The following is a 17,246-nucleotide window of genomic DNA, read 5'->3' on the forward strand; positions in this document are numbered from 1 at the left end:
AAGAAATCAACCGTCTTAGAATATAATGACGTGGATAAATCTAAGCAAACCGTATAACAAAATCCACATCTGACGATGTAGCTTAGGTATTAATCTATTAATGTCTACAATATTACTTACTATCTACTTCTAAGCCTAAAAGAAATAAAAAAGTGGAAGTTTTCATCGAATTGCAACACTATTTATTTACTGTACAAAATTATTTAAAACCATAAACAATGTAAATTCTAATCAAGTGATTTTTATCACTTACCAACTAAACTGTGCTACACATAATTATGTTATTTAAAATGTCCAAATAAAAATGTTTTGCAAACTTCCGTTTTAGTGTGAAATTGCAGATGAAACCATAAATCATTGTCCCAATAAGATGAAATGTAAAGGGTTCGCCGTAATATTTTTTTTTAATTAGATACTCTCAAAAACAGTGATACCCAACATATTCTATGATTAAAGGTTAAATTAATATCGTAGCTTTTATTAATTCAACAAAAGTTAATCTTAATAAGTCGTGGAAAATTAAAAAAAAAACTTTATGGTATTTTTAGTGGTATACCACTGCAAGTACTGCAACACCTAATATTGGATCAGTTTTGAAATTGTACTGTAAATCATTTTTTTTTTTTCGATGAGACAATAATAATAATGGTTTGTAATTATGATTTTACGAACTTAAGATAGAAGTATAGAACTTTTTATTTTTTATTTATTCTTTATTGTACACCACATAGAGTAATTTAATACAGCATTGTAAAGAAAAAAAGAAGTATAATGCACAATGAGGCGGCCTTATCGCTCGATAGCGATTTCTTCCAGGTAAACATAGGGTTAGGATTAGAGGAAAAAAAAAGAAATAAGTAGGTGGTGTATAATAAACGTACATCAAACAAAATAAGATACAATTAATACAAATAAATTATATAGATGAATTAAAAAAATTATAAATTATATATAGGTATAAATATACACGTACTTTTGTATGTGGGACTATATAATTTTAGTTCTTGTAGTAACTTTTTTTAAACTAATTGTCGCTATAGTTCTATAACTTTAAAATGGAGTAAAAGTATGTAAGTGGTATTACTTACTTCAGCTGAATTTAAATGGAATTTACGTTTATAAAATTAGTAAAAGTAAATTTTGATATAAGACCTATGCTTTAAGAATTGCTTACACCTTATGTTCCGTTTTGTCTCTGTACAAAATCAGAAACGTATAAAATAGAATACTATACAATTAAAGTTAAAATTAAAATCCAAATTTGCAAGGATTATACTTTTTAAGCATATCAAAATTGTTTTTAAATATTTTTAATTGTAATTAAAAGTTATGTGTTTTATTATACTTTGCCCGTTTTATTAGCACTATTAGTATTAAACTATTAACTTAAAGCTCTATACCACCTACCCCACCCCAGCCTGCAAAATAATGATATTTGTAATAAAAAAAAAACTAATTGATAGATTTTGAATAGCTCAATTCAACTACGTTATCCTTTTAAATTGCTCACCTCAAATTATATAATTAAAAATCAATTTTTTTTAAAAAAATCAAATTTTTCAAACTCCTATATCTTTCGATGTATACAATATTCTAAATTGCTCAAAGTGTTAAAAAACTGCTCAAGTTGCATTTATAATTGCTCAAGTATAGTTTGGCACAGATCCACTTCCCTTAATTTTTAAATAAATATAAATAGTTTGAACAAATAAAATAATGATATTTGTAAAAAAAAATACTAATCGATAGATTTTCAATAGTTCAATTCAACTACGTTGTTCTTTTAAACTGCTCACCTTAAACTGTTCAATTAAAAATAAATAAAGTCGTTGAAAAAAATTCATATATCAATATTTTCAAACTCCTATATCTTTTGATGTATACAATATTTTAAATTGCTCAAAGTGTCAAAAAACTGCTCAAGTTGCATTCTACTTTTTCGTTTGCAACAACTGATCGGGACGCAGACGTCTTACCCGTCGACGAAGATCCGGGCGTAGGGAAATCACCGTATTCCCGGAAATTATTCAAATTTTTCTCACCTTTTAAACCTTCCCTACACCTCCACGAACATAAACCAAGATAAGATAAATCCGTTCAGCCGCTCTCGAGTTTTAGCGAGACTAAAGAACAGCAATGGATTCTTATATATATAGATAATAGATAATAAGATTAAGGAAAGTGGAGCTGTTCAAAACTGTACTTGAGCAATTATAAATGCAACTTGAGCAGTTCTTTAACACGTGGAGCAATTTAAAATATTGTATACATCAAAAGATATAGGAGTTTGAAAATATTGATAAAAGAATTATTTCAACGACTTTTTTGATTTTTAATTAAATAATTTGAGGTGAGCAATTTAAAAGGACAACGTAGTTGAATTGAGCTATTGAAAATCTATCGATTAGCATTTTTTTTACAAATATCATTATTTTATTTGTTCAAACTATTTATATTTATTTAAAAATTAAGGGAAGTGGATCTGTTCCAAACTATACTTGAGCAATTATAAATGCAACTTGAGCAGTTTTTTAACACTTTGAGCAATTTAGAATATTGTATACATCAAAAGATATAGGAGTTTGAAAAATTTGATTTTTTAAAAAAAAAATGATTTTTAATTATATAATTTGAGGTGAGCAATTTAAAAGGACAACGTAGTCGAATTGAGCTATTCAAAATCTATCAATTAGTATTTTTTTTATTACAAATATCATTATTTTGCAGGCTGGGGTGGGGTAGGTTATTTTGCAGGCTGGGGTGGGGTAGGTTTTTTTACCTATGTAACATGGAGCATAGAGAAGAGGAGAACGATCGCTATAGAATTCTCTATGCTCCATGCTATGTAATTATCAGCGTAACCAGATTTAGTAGATTTCTACTTTTTTGGTAGATTTCGAGGTACCGGTGACAGTATTTCTAGTAGGTAAAAAATATTTGGTATATTTTGGTAGAATTCACGCTTTTCAACTAGATTATAACTATCTCTTTCTAATATTAATTATTCGAGAGGTAAAGCTGTTGGGGGAATACCACATGTATTGAAAAAATTTGATTAGGTAGGTATATCCGTCTTCGCAGGAATACTCATATCCTCTCGTTATTATATTGTGTATTATTCCATAGTGACACACCTCACTACTTCAAAGAACGGTTTGCGTTTCTCTGCGACACCCATGATTGGTCTCTTCGATCTGACTCAAATCTGATTCTTAAGATTCCACATCACACTTCTTCGTTCTACGCCAACTCCTTCTCCGTAACAACTGTTAAGCTCTGGAATTCTCTTCCTCACTCTATAAGACAAGCTCAATCAGTCTTTAGTTTCAAAAAGTATCTTAAGGCTCATTATTTGTCACTGAATTCGCCATGATTGTCTTTTCACCTTTGGATGACATAAATATGTATGAATTGTTTATATTTATATATGAGTATAAGTGTATATGTGAAGGTATCTAAGTGTCTAAGCATATGTATGTTACATACATATATGTATGTATAGTTTTATAATAATATATAAACAACTATTTGTACACTTCCTAACCACTTTTCTATGCGCTGTCCTATACCCAAATGTTGTCTGGAAGAAATCGCTCTTTTAGCGATAAGACCACCTTTGGACATCTTCCTCTAATTATACTACTTTTGTTTGTATCTTTTAATAGTGTGCAATAAAGATTATTATTATTATTATTATTATTTCACTGAATGTCACTCCGCCCGCCTAATACATAATAGATACAAATATTATAATAACTACTTATATAAATAATATAGTAAATTTACTTATACTTACATATATAAATATAAGCGGGTGGAGGTATACGCCCCGGCAGGGAGATCAAACGGCCGGGGGTTAGGGCTGTAGGCTGAGAAACCGGCGAACAATCCTAGCCGAGTCGAGTAACACCGCCTTCTGCATCCTGGCTGCGAGCGAACCGTCCCGGATCCCCAGTTGGCTCAGATGGTGAGCGAGGCTAACCGGGATCAAACCATTGGCAGATATTACGATAGGGATTATATCAGCGGACCCCACACCCCACATGTCGACAATCTCGTGCGCCAGATCCAGATATTTACGTTTTTTCTCAGTCTCGGCTTTCACGAGGTTCTCGTCATGCGGGACGGTGATGTCCACTAAAAATACCCTCGACCGTGCCCTGTCCATCACCACGATATCAGGCTTGTTCGCCAGTATCGTCATGTCTGTGGCGATAGGCAGGTCCCAGTAGAGCCGGACTCCGTCGCGTTCGAGTACTGGCACCGGTGAGTATTGGTAATACGGCATCCTCTGTTCCAGGAAACCGTACATAAGAGCAAGCTCTTGGTGGAGAATCTTGGCCACTTGGTTGTGTCTGTGCAAGTACTCAGTATTAGCAAGCGCGGAACAACCCGAAAGCACATGCCTGAGTGACTCACCGGGATGACAACAGGTTCGACAGAAGTCGGGAGTGCCATCCTTCAGGACGTGTTTTCGGTAGTTGTTCGTCTTGACCACCTGATCTTGTATTGCAGAGACAAAACCTTCGGTTTCCCCAAAGAGGTCGCCGAATCGCAGCCACTGCACGGAGGCCTTACTGTCCACGTGAGGCGCGTGAAGCGCCTTGTAGAACCGTCCATGCAGTTCCTTCTCCATCCATACGGTCTCGCGGTCAGAGGTGCTCAGTACGATCGGTTTCTGCCAGTTCTCTTTGGTCAAGGCTAGGGGGGTTAGTCCTTTGTCACACATTGAAACGTCACCATGCAAAGCGCTGTCCCGTCTCGTTTCAAAGTATGCCCTGAGGCTGCACACCTCGCGGTTATGCATGGTCTTAGCGCTTAACATGCCTCGACTACCACACTTCCGCGGGATGTACAGTCTCATGACCGACGACTTAGGGTGATGCATGCGATGGTGCGTCATAGTTGTGCGGACTCTTCTGTCCAGGGCGTCAAGTTCGGTCTGAGTCCATCTGAGTATGCCAAAGGTGTACAAGAGAGTGGGCATGACCCAAGCGTTATAGGCTCGGACCTTGTTGGCTCCAGACAAGTAGCTCCGAAGAACTTTTGTCAGCCGTCCAAAAAAGATTTCACAAACTGCCTGTTTCATGTCCACTTCCTTCACCCCTATGCATTGTGACATGCCCAGATACCGGTAAGATTCAGCTTCGGAAAGGGTCTTGAATGATGTGAATTCGAGACTAAGCTGCGACGATTGAGTCACCTGACCCCTGTCCACATGCACGACCGCACACTTATCCACTCCAAGCTGCATCCTGATGGAACTGCTGAACTCCGTAGTGATTTTCAGCAGTTCCTGCAGGCGTGCAGCGTTAGGTGCCAGCAATTTGAGGTCGTCCATGTAGAGAAGGTGGGAGACTTTAGTACCTCCTCTCCGAAACTGAAAGCCTGTCCCCGAACGCTCCAGCAGGGTGCTTAGAGGGTTCAAGGACAAGCAGAACCATAGCGGACTCAGGCAATCACCCTGGAAAATACCCCTCCGTGATACTGATTGGGTCATCCGCACCCGTCAGTCGCTCGCCCTGGGGACATAGGATCGTGCTCCATTGCCCCATACACACTCCGAGGAAGTCTCGAACTGCCTGGTCAATCTTGTATAGCTCGAGGACCCTCAGGAGCCATGAATGAGGCACCGAGTCGAAAGCCTTTTTGTAGTCGATCCAGGCGGCCGAAAAGTTCCGACGGTTGCGTCTGACAAGCTGGCCCGACACAGAGTCGATGAGAAGGAGCTCCTTTGTACCGCGACCGCCTCCACGACATCCGTTCTGAGCTGCAGACAAGATATTAAACTCACCAATATGTCGTGAGATCTTACAGCTCAGAACGGACGTCAGTGTCTTGTAGATGGAGGTCAGACACGTTATGGGGCGGTAGTTGGTGGGATCTGCGGTGTTGGTGGACTTAGGAGCTAAGTGAGTGATCACGGTAGTGAAAAGGTTCGGGAGTGTCTTCCAACTCGACTTCTCTTCTTGGTATTGTCGAGCCAAGGTCGCATGGCAGACCGAGAGCCCTTTCAGCCAGTAGTGATGCAGACCGTCGGCCCCCGGACTTTTCCAGTTCGGAGCCCACCGGACCGCACCACTGACGTCCTCCGTAGAGATGGCGATTGGCTTCATCGGTTCGATTTTAGCACATGCGTCCTGAACCGCCGCAATCCAAGGGCCCTCCTCGTGCTCCACCTCCCCTCACCATATGTTGCGCCAGAAGGCGACGAGGTCAACCGTACTCGGTTTTAGGGAAGCAGAGCCCGATATCGGGTTCTCCAGCTTTCTATAGAACCTTTTCTGATCACTCACGAAGAGGCGATTTTGTCGAAAGCGCTCAACTCTCTCAGAGTACCTGCGAATGCGCTTTCCCCATGCCGCGATTCTCTGCTTCAGGCCGTCGATGCGCTCCGTTAGTTTATCGGCTATGTCAGGCTGATCGAGGCTGATGCCTAGCCCGTTGAAGGCCATTCTAACAGAGCGCACAATCCTTGGCCTTGTGTTGCCCGACCTGAAAGCTAGCAGCCTACCAATGAGGGCCCTGGCCAGGTTGATACGGCGTTCTATTCTCCTCTTCCAGGCTGGTACGTCGCTATTCTTATGAGTAGCACGTCCAGACTACTGGGTCTTGGCTCCGACAAGGCGGTGCACCGCTAGAGCGGTGCCGAAGAGAATAGAACCCGTATCCTCCAAGCTGAGGCTGCCTTCCAAATAGGGCGGCAACAGTCTGTTGGCTGCCTCAATGGCATTCCGCGTCGCGGCATTGAGGGGGAGGCGAGAGAGTCGCGGTCTCATTTCCAGAGGAGCGCCTCGAGTCTCGGAAATCGCCTCTTGCAAGATCCCTCTCATCTGTTCTACTTTTTGGGCGACTGCTCCCTCAGTGATCACCTCCACAGGCGCTTCGCTACAAACGCCTTCTTGTTGCGTTGACACTTCGTTGCGCACCGTGGACACGGGTTCGACTTCAGGAGCAGCCTCACGTCGAAATCGTTCGAGCTCGGCGGCGTCAAATATGCCCTTTCGTTGGATGTACCGAGCTCGATCTGCCAGGTTCTGTTCCGTAACAGTTAGCGTAGGCTCAAGCAGTAGGAACTCGCGGTGCATTATTGCCCGGTAGCCAGTCCGCCCGGTCTCCCGTCCTACAGCCCTATAGTACGCACGCATGACACTCTCGTTCATTTTCGGTGTCCATCTCATGCGACGTACTCCACCAGCGGCGGGCAACGAATGCTGAGTCCCTTAGGACTCTGTCGTCACCAAGCCAACTGGTGGGGATGGTGGATAACCCGACCGGTCAAGTGGTGGTGCCGGTCGGCGGGTTTGGCTGGCTGCCCGCATGCTGCCACGTCCAGCGCCAGCTCCAGACGCGCCCTGGCGTCCCCCAGGCAGCGGCCCTATGCGCCTTTCTAAATCATCCTCCATCATTGTATTTTTTTGAGTGCTAATATACTCACTTGGAGAGGCACTCACGCTCTCCAAGGAGGCTGCGCGGGTGTTATGCAGCTTTTGTTGCCCTTAGTCGCCTTTTACGATACCCTAGGCGTAGGAAGGGGTGGTCCTATTCTACTCTGCCGGGAACCACACGGCTATTATTATTATTATTATTATATCTTTAATTTTTATTCTCTTCGTAACCAATCGTTCTGTGAGCCATTGATGTAAAAGTTATCGATTTATCAGTGCAACTCGCGATTTTGGTGAATAAAAACCCATAAAATGACTTTAGGGTATATTCTCCCGATTTACTCTATTTTAGCACATGAAACTTAAATGATATACAAGATTATACTAGTTTTGAGGTTTGTAGCACTGTTTGTACCTAAATTTAACTTTACATAAATGGTACTTTAGTCTTGGGTTTTAATCGGACGTTGTCAGGTGCGCACTCTATTCGTACAATTTGAAAAATGTACTAGTATACCTTATTAGTACTATTAGTGACCAAATGATAATAAATAGTACCTGGCTACAAAACAGTGTACAGGTCAAAATACTTTTTTTTCATCATTTTGATATTTTTTGTCTTCTAGCAATAAAGATACGATTGTGAAATAACAAACTTCATTATACAAATTATTTGATTCCCATAAATATAACATAAACAAATACCTTTTACGTAAAAGTGTATTTAAAAGGTTTTTCGAAGTTTTTGTAGTTTACGAAGGTATAAATAACATTATCTCGGACAGTCGGACAGTGTGATACTCGGATCCATAGACATACAAGATAAACTCGTCGGACTGTGGTGAACGTACTTCAAGCAACATAGATATACAGTTGATTGTACTGTTACAGTGTACGATTAGTCCGATTAGGTACGAATAGCGATTGACGTTTGGTATTATTACATTTCGTACTAAGTAACGTAACTTTTTAGTACATCGTACATGTGCTACTCAAGACTATGGTATTTCCCAGAGGCATTTTATACGAGCCTCTTATTAATCAAGTCTATTGAATATTTGTAAGATTGTGGCAACATTAATATTTTAATTATAATAGTTTTGGTGGTTGGTAATTTAATTTTAAACATTGATTTATCTAACTTACAGTGTTTTCTTTGTTCATCTTATTGTTTTATCGTTATAATCAAGAGAACAATATTACACTTTTTCGTTGAAACGCAACAGCGAAAACATGTAATAGATTTTTAGTATTTTCTTGTTCTCTTAAGGTAGAATTTAGTAGTTTTTAACCTCCACAAGACCACAAGCAGTAGGTTCGTTAAATGAAATCTGGTCACACAGATAATTATACAAAATCAAAATCTAAAATACTCTGTGGTGTCATTTTGATAGCGTTTTCTTGTTTTGATAGTGTTTCGTGTATAAATGCGATTTAATAAACTACTGAAATATACATCCCTTCCATAAGTATTTTGAAACTTATAAGTTGTTTTGACACGTTACGTACTCTTTTTATTATATAAATACATAACCTTACAATAACAAATGATGAAACTAGTAGACCAAGTAGTTAGAAGTTTTAAGGTGGCTAAAGTCTTTCGTGAAAACACAGACAAAATAAATAGTATAGATTTCTCGCCGACAGGTGAAACTCTTATATCTTGTAGTGAAGATGACCAAATTGTTATATATGACTGCGAGAAAGGTACACAAATGATTACAGTCAACAGCAAAAAGTATGGTGTTGATCTAATACATTTCACACATGCCAAAAATACAGCTATTCACAGTTCTACCAAAGTAGATGATACAATAAGATATTTGTCACTACATGATAACAAATACATAAGATATTTTCCTGGACACACCAAGAAAGTGGTAACTTTATGCCTCTCACCTGTAGAGGATACATTTTTATCAGGGTCTTTAGATAAAACTTTACGTTTGTGGGATTTACGATCTCCAAATTGTCAAGGCCTAATGCATCTGTCTGGAAGACCAGTGGCAGCATACGATCCTGAAGGTCTTATATTTGCAGCTGGTGTAAACTCTGAGAGCATAAAACTATATGACTTGAGATCATTTGATAAAGGTCCTTTTGTAACATTTAAACTAAACCAAGAAAAAGAATGTGACTGGACTGGTTTAAAGTTTTCAAGGGATGGCAAAACAATGCTTATAAGTACAAATGGATCAATCATCAGATTAGTTGATGCTTATCATGGTACTCCATTACAAACTTTTACTGGTCATCTAAATAACAAAGGTATTCCTATTGAGGCATCATTTAGTCCAGATTCACAATACATCTTCAGTGGTTCAACCGACGGAAGAGTACATGTTTGGAACGCGGATACGGGGTATAAAGTATGTGTCTTAAATGGTGATCACCCAGCTCCAATTCAGTGTGTTCAATTTAATCCTAAATATATGTTGTTAGCATCAGCGTGTACAAACATGGCTTTCTGGCTACCAACAATAGATGATGTTTAAAGAGTAGTACAATAGAAAAAAATTACTTTTGTCATAATCTAAGTAAATATACATGTATTATGTTTTACTTAGTAATTGATATCATGTTTTTTATAAACAGAAAGCATTCAAATTTTGTATGAAATAAAAAGTCTTCAGATTATTAAATTAAGAAGTTTAGAAAAATCTTTCCAGTTCAACCAACTACAATTCTTTTATAATAAAAATGCATAAAGGTGACCTATTACATGCTATGTTGAGTATGTAATATAAACATAAAATTAAACAGTTTTTATCTCTGTGAAACTAATAGTTAATATAAATTACATAAAATTTGAAGTCATGAATTAACAAGACACTGCTTAGCAACAATTGTTGGGAAATTTCTTTTTTTTTTTTACAATAAAAATTCCTTGTTTTTTGTATTACCATGGTATGAACAGAAAGTGTATGCAAATTTATTGTTAAACCTAAGATTTTCTCTGTCAAACTTAAGTCTGTTTCAATTATAAAAGTTACATTTTTTATTTACTAGACAATTAGCTTTATTTTGTATTTTATAAAATTATTATATTTTAATAATAAAGCACACATCAATTTAGTGGTTTCTTTGCTATTTTATTCAGAAATTAAATTTCATTCTAACATCTTAAATCTTAGACATATTTTCTAATACTAAATAAGAGATTTGGAAATGGAATTGGAGATTAATACATAGCTTATCTCAGGCATAGAAAAAATAACTACTTTGGGTGGAAATGCAAGACAGCTAGTATTTTATGTATTTAGTATTTCAAATTATTACTTTTTGTGTCTTTACTTGTTAATTTTAAAAAGCACTAAAATCTAGTTTCTTTTGTTCTATTGTTTTTTTTTATTTGTTTTTTCAAACAATAAGTGGCTTCACTTGGTGCAAAATAGAAAATTTATAGTTTTAAAACTCTCACTGCTCGTAAATTGACTGGTCTTAATTTAGACGCCACTTATGTCACTTTTGTTATAGCCTTCCCTGATATAAATGAAGTGTTGGTGCAATGGTAACAGCTCTAGCTTGTGGCTGTTGCGCTAGCGGGTGTGGGATTGAACCTTGACAAATGTTTGTCATCCGTCTGGCCGGTCTGGGCTTTCTGCTTGTCTATTGTGTGTTTCCGAAACCCCGACATGAGTAAATCCTAGTAGGGGGTAGCATTGAGTGTGAGCAGTGGCGCAGCTACCGGAGGGCTAGGCGGGGCAGTGTATCAAGCTCAGGGGGCCCCTCGAACTCTAACTTACGAACTATAAATTGAACAAATGAAAATAAATAATAAATAAATAAACGCTTCACACTCAACGGCCCTCAGTAGGATTTTCTTCTGTGGCGGGAGTCTGGAAACACACAAAATACACAAGCACAAATGCTCAGACCACGACAAACATCTATATGGCCAATACAAATGTCTGTCGTGAGTGGGGATCGAACCCGCAACAGCCAGTGTTGTGACCGCTGCGCCAACGCATCGTCAATTCTCCACAAAATTTCTCCCACATTCAGAATATAAATAAACCAAATTCTATGAAAGCGAATTTGATAATGGCAACTTATTAGAAAAATTACATGGCATTCCCAAAAAGTCTGTTCAAACAAAGATGTTCAATACTTGTAAGAAACTTGGAGGTAACTCCCATGTCTCCATCCCGCTTTGCATCAATCGTATGCAGCACGCGCTTAATACAAGGCGGGACCTATGAGAAACCCGTCGCGCTTAAAACGCATGACTGTAAAACGTTACTTGGGAATTAACAAGCGTGCGAGTTTAGTGAATTTACAAGTACGTGTGTCTGGACCATAGGTCTGGACGGTCCCGCTCGACGGCTCCACGGAAAATAAAAAAACAATTGATGAATTGTCATTAGTAGTATTTCTGTGGTCTGTGGTCTTCAGATTATCGATTTCAAAACAGGAGAAAGAAAAAAATTCAATAATGTACCTACCTACTAGACACAATAATAACTTAGTTAAATACATATTTTGCAGTCAGTCAAATATTCAATTTTCAACCGAATTCCGAAAAAGGAGGAGGTTATCAATTAGTTTTTTTTTATGTATGTTACCTCAGAACTTGACTGGGTGGACCGATTTCAATGATTTTTTTTTAATCGAAAGGTTGTGCGTGTCATGTGGTCCCATTTAAATTTAATTGTGATCTACAAGTATAGTTCGCGTCATGTAAAAAGAACGCTGAAAGAAACTGGAGGGGGTGCGTTTGCGCATGGGTATACTCGCGCACAAAAGTACTACTGTTTTATTTTTTAGTTAGGCTTTCACTCGCGGCTTCGTATAATGGTTATTGGTAGGTACATTAAAAAATACTAGAAATAACAGTGCGAATAATTCGGACTAAATAAGTATAATAATTATCACTACAAAATTACAAATTTTTTTTAAACAAAAGCAATAACAAATTTTTTTAGTTATTGAAATGTCGTATTCAAAAATATTAATTATCTGTACTCTTGATAGTCGTATCTTAATCTAGGATGAAGTATGCTCTGGATTTTCTACGCAATTATTATTACCGTGTGTGAACGAAACCACAACATACGAAAACTATAAAGAATGAAAAGGACGAAAACAACATTTTTTGTCTTTGTCATAGTTTCTGTTGGTCACAATCACAAGTCACAACTAAAGTTGCGACCAACAAATCAGTTGAGTCCGATATTTACTTCGTGAATTTATATGATTTAAGTGACTTATGGTAATTTAAGTGGTGAAACTAAGACGCAGTTGAGTGTTGTATGAGACTTATCCTGGTAATATGTTATATAATCGGCTGTAAAAGCCGTATTGAGCAGAAATTACGAGACATAACCTTTCATACGTAAGTACATTTTTTTTGATAAAAATATACTGTCTTAGGCAAAAATATTGATAGAATGACAGTCGTAGCATATTAAAAAGTTATTATAAATAGAAATAATGTATGAAAACGGCATTTATCGTCATAATAATAAATATATTAACCAACCAAATTAAGTGGTAAGGTTAATTAATCATCCTCGAAACTAATCTCAGGCTAGTCCGCCATTTTTAACTACTTTATAATTTAATCAGGTTATAGATTATTTAGGGATGCTAGCTATGTTACTGATAAATTACCCTAAAATTGGGGTATTTTTGTATTCAATTTTTAAATTTCATAAACTAATGAAACTGTTGTTACAGATTTCCAAAGGACTCTGCAATTCGCCAATTATGAATTCGTGCCACTGGGCCAACCAAACATACTCGGATATGCTGTAGGCATTTTAAACAAAGTTGTTAAATCAATAAGTTAAAAATATTTGAATGTTCTTATTCATTATGCAACAAAATCTTTTACAAACAAAATTGCCAACATAAGAAATATGTACCCAAATTAATTATATTCAAAGGACAATAAAAACTTAAATTTGGAGTTATTTGTTTCATTTTTTTTTTCATGAAATCATTCTTAAGAGGTTCCGTTCAACTCCCAAGTTCGACTAAGAGTTGAATAGAACGGTTTTCAGGCCACATCGTACAAAATTTTACTGTCGTATTTCATGCGAACATCAAAACTCAAAAGCAGAATAAAATAAAATGATTAAAAAATTGAAAAACCTGCGTTAAAACTGAAGAGAAAAACAAGGCCAATTTTAACAGTCGGGACCGATTATTACTATTAGAAAGAATATAGATTGATTTTAAATATGAGTCCTGACCTGTCCGGACTAGGGTTGCCAACCATACTTTATAATAAAGTATTTTACTTTATTTTTGGTAAATATACTTTATACTTTTGCATACAAATAAAGTATATGAAAATACTTTATTTTCAATCTTTACTGTGATGCGTGAAACAAGATACTCATTATGGGTACTTAACTATTTAACGGTACACATAAGGTAAAACGGATGATGGAAAGGATTTACAATTACTGAACGAAATGTTAGATGACAGATGTGGTGTTTTGAATGTGACAGGACAGGTGACAATTTGACATTTGTCACAGATGTCACTACTCACTATCAACGATATTGTAGAAAAATTGACCGTTGGCTTTGTTTATATGCAGTTAAGGAATCAATGGTTGGAAAAATTGTTTGACCTTAGCGAAGATAACTGGCTTTCAATACTCCCTAACGTGTCCTTAAAAAATGCGATTAAATTTGAAAATTTTGAAATGATAATTATAAAAACTAAATTACAAGACGGATTAAATGTTAAGATGCAGGATATATATTCCGAATGTATAAGACAAAAAAAAAATCACTAATGATGATAAAAAAATTTCAGTGAAAAGTACAGTTGAAAAATGGCAATATATACTTAAAAATGCACCTGATAGCTTACCAAATATAAAAAAAAAATCTTACTTACTTTCTGTTCCCACTACTTAAGCTTTTACTGAAAGGGTTTTTTTAGTAATGAATCTAAAGTAGCGAGAAGAGAGAAATATAGCGTCAATAAATTTAATTAGAAACGAATTTTTATTTATATAAATTTAAATAATGATTTTTAAACAAGTTTGAAACATTTAAATATAACAAAAAATTGTTAGCATGTGCTAAAGGCACACAAAAATACGTTTTTAAAGCAATAAAAACATAAAATTTGAAAAATACTTTTTTTTTCTTCCAAATACTTTATTTTTTCCTATCCAAACCATTTTATACGTTTTTTTTGTCAAAAAAAGTTGGCAACCCTAGTCCGGACTGCTAAAATCGAACTAACTTTTTTTCAGTATTTACGCAGGCAGGTTATTATATTTTTTCAATTGATTTGTATTATTTAAAACTTTTGAGGGCGCGCTAAGAGCGTTTGCGCAATGTAAATGAATAATCGCATTGTCGTGGCAGTTACTATTACTTACTTATTATAATAATATTATTGTTATTATTACTGTCTTATCGAAAATTCAAGAAAAATGCAGGGTAATTTTGGTAAAGGCTGGCAGCCCTGTGTCTTATGTACTTTATGTCTGTCCCTTTCGGGTGTACGCGCATAGCAAATCCAGAGTATACTTCATCCATGTATCTTAATAGTTTTTATGTACCTACTCCACCCCAGCCCGCAAAATAATGATATTTGTAATAAAAAAAATACTAATTGATAGATTTTGAATTGCTCAATTCAACTACGTTGTCCTTTTAAATTGCTCACCTCAAATTATATAATTAAAAATCAAAATTAAAAAAAAAAAACAAATATTTTCAAACTCCTATATCTTTTGATGTATACAATATTTTAAATTGCTCAAAGTGTTAAAAAACTGCTCAAGTTGCATTTATAATTGCTCAAGTATAGTTTGGAACAGATCCACTTCCCTTAATTTTTAAATAAATATAAATAGTTTGCACAAATAAAATATTGATATTTGTAAAAAAAAATACTAATCGATACATTTTCAATAGCTCAATTCGACTACGTTGTCCTTTTAATTTGCTCACGTCAAATTATTTAATTATAAATTAAAAAAGTCGTTGGAAAATATTCTTTTATCAATATTTTCAAACTCCTATATCTTTTGATGTATACAATATTTTAAATTTCTCAACGTGTTAAAACCCTGCTGAAGTTGCATTTATAATTGCTCAAGTACAGATTTGAACAGCTCCACTTTCCTTAATTTTTAAATAAATATATAAAGTTGGAACAAATTTAACGTTTATATCGATAAAGTGAGCGCTGCAGATGCGCATAGACAATGATGGGAAGCCAAAAAAATTGCGGATATTCGTAATAAAAAGATGCTAATCGTTCGATTTTCAATAGCTCAATTCAACTACGTTGGCCTTTTAAATTGCTCACTTCAAATTATTTAATTAAAAATCAAAAAAGTCGTTGAAAAAAATCATTTATCAATATTTTCAAACTCCTATATCTTTTGATGTATACAATATTTTAAATTGCTCAACGTGTTAAAACCCTGCTGAAGTTGCATTTATAATTGCTCAAATACAGTTTTGAACAACTCCGCTTTCCTTAATTTTTAAATAAATATAAATAGTTTGAACAAATTTATCGTTTATATCATAAGACAGGTGTATATACGCTGCGCGTGCGCATAGACAATGATGGGAAGCCAAAAAATTGCGGATATTCGTAATAAAAAAATACTAATCGATAGATTTTCAATAGCTCAATTCAACTACGTTGTCCTTTTAAATTGCTCACCTCAAATTATTTAATTAAAAATCAAAGAAGTCGTTGAAAAAAATTCATTTATCAATATTTTCAAACTCGTATATCTTTTGATGTATACAATATTTTAAATTGCTCAACGTGTTAAAACCCTGCTGAAGTTGCATTTATAATTGCTCAAGTTCAGTGTGGAACAGCCCCACTTTTTTGGCAGGCAGATTTCATACTTTCCTCGTATAATTAAAATAATTACCTACTTTTATTAGTTATCAGGATTCACATACATTGTTAAAGTAACATTACTTTCCACTGTTATCCTCAATTGCCGGTTGCTTCTATTAAATAGTTTAAGGTGAGCAATTTAAAAGGCCAACGTAGTTGAATTGAGCTATTGAAAATCTATCGATTAGTATCTTTTTTATTACGAATATCCGCAATTTTTTGGCTTCCCATCATTGTCTATGCGCACGCGCAGCGTATATACACCTGTCTTATGATATAAACGATAAATTTGTTCAAACTATTTATATTTATTTAAAAATTAAGGAAAGCGGAGTTGTTCAAAACTGTATTTGAGCAATTATAAATGCAACTTCAGCAGGGTTTTAACACGTTGAGCAATTTAAAATATTGTATACATCAAAAGATATAGGAGTTTGAAAATATTGACAAATGAATTTTTTCAACGACTTTTTTGATTTATAATTAAATAATTTGAGGTGAGCAATTTAAAAGGATAACGTAGTTGAATTGAGCTATTGAAAATCGAACGATTAGCATCTTTTTATTACGAATATCCGCAATTTTTTTGGCTTCCCATCATTGTCTATGCGCATCTGCAGCGCTCACTTTATCGATATAAACGTTAAATTTGTTCCAACTTTATATATTTATTTAAAAATTAAGGAAAGTGGAGCTGTTCAAATCTGTACTTGAGCAATTATAAATGCAACTTCAGCAGGGTTTTAACACGTTGAGCAATTTAAAATATTGTATACATCAAAAGATATAGGAGTTTGAAAATATTGATAAAAGAATATTTTCCAACAACTTTTTTAATTTATAATTAAATAATTTGAGGTGAGCAATTTAAAAGGACAACGTAGTCGAATTGAGCTATTGAAAATGTATCGATTAGTATTTTTTTTTTACAAATATCAATATTTTATTTGTGCAAACTATTTATATTTATTTAAAAATTAAGGGAAGTGGATCTGTTCCAAACTATACTTGAGCAA

At 35.5% G+C, this 17,246-nt stretch overlaps 1 protein-coding gene and 1 long non-coding RNA gene across 2 annotated transcripts; both read left to right on the plus strand.

The window, feature by feature from the left end:
• The first annotated feature begins 8,772 nt into the window (after nucleotides 1–8,772).
• LOC123669149 (WD repeat-containing protein 82) lies at nucleotides 8,773–10,469 on the plus strand. Its single transcript, XM_045602782.1, has one exon. It carries the CDS (start codon nucleotides 8,936–8,938, stop codon nucleotides 9,881–9,883), a length of 948 nt encoding a protein of 315 aa, XP_045458738.1. The 5' UTR covers nucleotides 8,773–8,935; the 3' UTR covers nucleotides 9,884–10,469.
• A 1,903-nt stretch (nucleotides 10,470–12,372) lies between these two features.
• LOC123669150 lies at nucleotides 12,373–13,287 on the plus strand. Its single transcript, XR_006745697.1, has 2 exons — nucleotides 12,373–12,723; nucleotides 13,068–13,287. It is a non-coding gene; the product is annotated as an uncharacterized LOC123669150 (long non-coding RNA).
• The last annotated feature ends 3,959 nt before the right edge of the window (nucleotides 13,288–17,246 follow it).

Source organism: Melitaea cinxia, chromosome 3, assembly GCF_905220565.1.
Source record: "Melitaea cinxia chromosome 3, ilMelCinx1.1, whole genome shotgun sequence".
NCBI classification, from domain to species: domain Eukaryota; kingdom Metazoa; phylum Arthropoda; class Insecta; order Lepidoptera; family Nymphalidae; genus Melitaea; species Melitaea cinxia.

What these genes read in the sequence shown, in the direction of transcription:
- LOC123669149 (XM_045602782.1), top strand. Translation starts at nt 8,936, where the DNA reads ATGATGAAACTAGTAGACCAAGTAGTTAGAAGTTTTAAGGTGGCTAAA.